The sequence below is a fragment of the Trypanosoma rangeli genome (assembly GCF_003719475.1).
Source record: "Trypanosoma rangeli strain AM80 chromosome Unknown Tra_15.4_contig_00172, whole genome shotgun sequence".
Taxonomy (NCBI): domain Eukaryota; phylum Euglenozoa; class Kinetoplastea; order Trypanosomatida; family Trypanosomatidae; genus Trypanosoma; species Trypanosoma rangeli.
In genome coordinates, this window is record NW_021705917.1 from 17933 (window position 1) to 20570 (window position 2638).

At 56.9% G+C, this 2638-nt stretch overlaps 1 protein-coding gene across 1 annotated transcript, besides 3 other annotated features; it reads right to left on the minus strand.

Moving 5' to 3' along the window:
* Positions 1–873: 873 nt before the first annotated feature.
* Positions 874–890: a microsatellite.
* Positions 891–919: 29 nt separating this feature from the next.
* Positions 920–953: a microsatellite.
* A 315-nt stretch (positions 954–1268) lies between these two features.
* Positions 1269–1285: a microsatellite.
* Positions 1286–1968: 683 nt separating this feature from the next.
* Positions 1969–2541, minus strand: TraAM80_05352 (uncharacterized protein; the record flags this gene model as incomplete). The annotated part of the gene is made up of 1 exon (XM_029382235.1): positions 1969–2541. The coding sequence occupies one exon, from the start codon at positions 2539–2541 to the stop codon at positions 1969–1971; it is 573 nt and encodes a 190-aa protein (XP_029237916.1).
* Between the last annotated feature and the right edge of the window lie 97 nt (positions 2542–2638).

A 2638-nucleotide genomic window follows, 5' to 3' on the forward strand; every position in this document is an offset into this window, starting at 1 on the left:
CCGCCAGTCGCCGTGCTGGCGGCAGTCCCAAAACCGCCAGTCGCCGTGTTGGCGGCAGTCCCAAAACCGCCAGTCGCCGTGTTGGCGGCAGTCCCAAAACCGCCAGTCGCCGTGTTGGCGGCAGTCCCAAAACCGCCAGTCGCCGTGCTGGCGGCAGTCCCAAAACCGCCAGTCGCCGTGCTGGTGGCAGTCCCAAATGCACCAGCAGGGGCACCAAACATCCTTCGTTTTCCACTAAACTTGACGCAATTGTTTGAAAGAGAAATGCGCGGTGCACTTGTGGGGCGTTGAGTGAGCCGGAAGCGGCGTTCCCAAATAGCAGTGGGGTTGCTCAAACGCTGTCACCACGCGCTGCATTGGACTGCCCACCGCAGACAGCAAAAAATACACAAAAAAAAACATATGTACACACGCAACACTCACACCACGCGGAGTTCTTCCTTCTTGTTGTTGTTATGTCTGGCCGAGCAGTGGGCAGAGTACGCAGCTCACATTGGCTGTCTTCGTGCCGGTGGCAAGCGGGCCCGGGCGTAGTCTTGTATCGCGGCTAGCGGTTCCTCCGGCTTGTGGATGAGAAGGTGCTGCAGAATGTCGTGCAACACCGGTGTGATCTCCGGGTGCTCAGAGATGTACTGCGCGTTTCGCTCCACCACTTCCCTCGCGTGCTTCTCGACGCGCACACGCCCCTCATAATCAAAAAGTTCCTTCTGAAGAGATGTTGCAACCATTCTTCCAGTCAACGCACGTACACATACCACTGCCTCCTCCTCCTCTTAGGGGCGGCGACAACAGAAAAGAAACGGAGGGAGAGCACTGCAAAGAGCGAGGTGCCGGCCGAACCCGCCGCTCCCTCACATGGATCCGCCAAGCAAGACACACACACACACACAGTCGTAGACGCCGAAGAATGGAAAAGATTACAATAACAAAAACAAAAACAAAAAAAAAAATAATCTGCACGTGCGGTGCAGTGGAGAGGCCCGAAACCTAACACACAACATTTCTCCCCCTTTTTACCTTCCGTGTGCCTCTCCGAATGATAACACTACGTTCCGGCATTCAATTCATTGGGGCCTGCAGACGCCCAGGTGAGAAGCACACCTCCCAGGAACGCGATGACGTCGGTACTTAGCAATGCTGCGGTGCTTCGGCAGCGACGTAATTGCTGCCGCCAAGAGGAGCTACCACTTGCATAGCACAAACAAACGCCGCATCCGCAGCGCCAAGAGGTAGGGGTCGCGAAGCTGCCACCTTCGTTCTGTTACCCTCAGCAGCAGCAGCAGCACTGATTCCTTTGCACATGCCGTTGTAGGCGGTCCCCGCAACCACAAAATGAACCGTTGAATACAAAACCCAGCGAATTTCAGCGCAATAGTGCACCTTTGAAATTTTTGCAGGTCCATCCAACTCTGGGCCCTCCTTATCGCAGCGTTTTTACACATTTCCATATACCGCTACTTCTCGACTCTCCTGTCTCCTATCATGGCTCTGTGCTGCTCCGTGTGACGTCCCCGCTGTGGCGGAGAAGGGGACACGTGCAGGCCGAGCGCCGCTGCCAGAGAAACTAAAGTATCTCGTTGAGGATGCTGCAGTGACGCCGGTTCAAGACCGTAGAGGGCACCGTCACAAGTCAATCTCAACGTGGTGCGTCACGCGAGCCCAAATGCACCGCATTGTTGACTGCTCTGCTGATGGCATAAGCGGTAGTAACGGATGTTGTGGTCTCTGGAGTGGGCTTTGCTGCGGTGACGCCACATCACACTGCTGCCCGTCGTATGCGCAACGACATCATCTTTCTTCAGCACATGGCGAAGTGATATAATGTGAAGTCAACCTCCCCCACATGCTGTGCGAAGAGTGTAGTGCAGGCAAGCCTTCCTCACATGGGAATTACCTCCGCCAGACCTCCGATATATATTTTTTCCTTATCTTCTCATTTTTCTCGTTCGTGTGCCCCACAGCACTCTCCTACGCTTCTGCGGGAAAGTCGTCGTCGTCGGTTCCCGAGTCAAACTCCACGGGACGGGAAATGCGGACGTCGCGCAGCATGTCGCGAACCTCCACGCTTGGCTCCTCCACTCCACGCTCAGGGGAGGCAATGCGACAACGCTGCACGGCATGGGTGTCCTCCAGCGTAGCACCGCCCTCTCCCTCCGGGTGCAAGCCGCACGCCGACCGGTCCACGCAGCTCAAGGAACGCTTCCGCCGGCGCAGCGTGCCGCGCGAGGCGACGGAAACCAGCTCGTGGCGCTTAAGTGAGTTCTGGATGAAGCGCAGCAGCCGATCCGCGTCTAGCAAGGGCGGTGACGCGGAGGAACTCGTTGTTCCTACGGGCGATTGGGCGCTATGGGGCAAGACGGCGTCGCCGGCCACCGCCCGCGGGGTGTTGAGAAGAATGTAGTGGTGAACGTACAGCAGGGCGTCGCGGTAGCCGGCATCGTACGAAAGCACTGCAGTACGGTACAACTCGCTGATGCTCGTTGCCGCATCAGAGAAACGCACCCGCAGCGCCTCTCGGCCGAACTTCGGGTTTGTCGACATGGAAACCTGTAGACTCTAACGCGCACACATTCACATGGAGGAGGACGCAAACGTTTCAACACCGCCGCGCAAATGCAAATATGCAACAAGAGAGAGA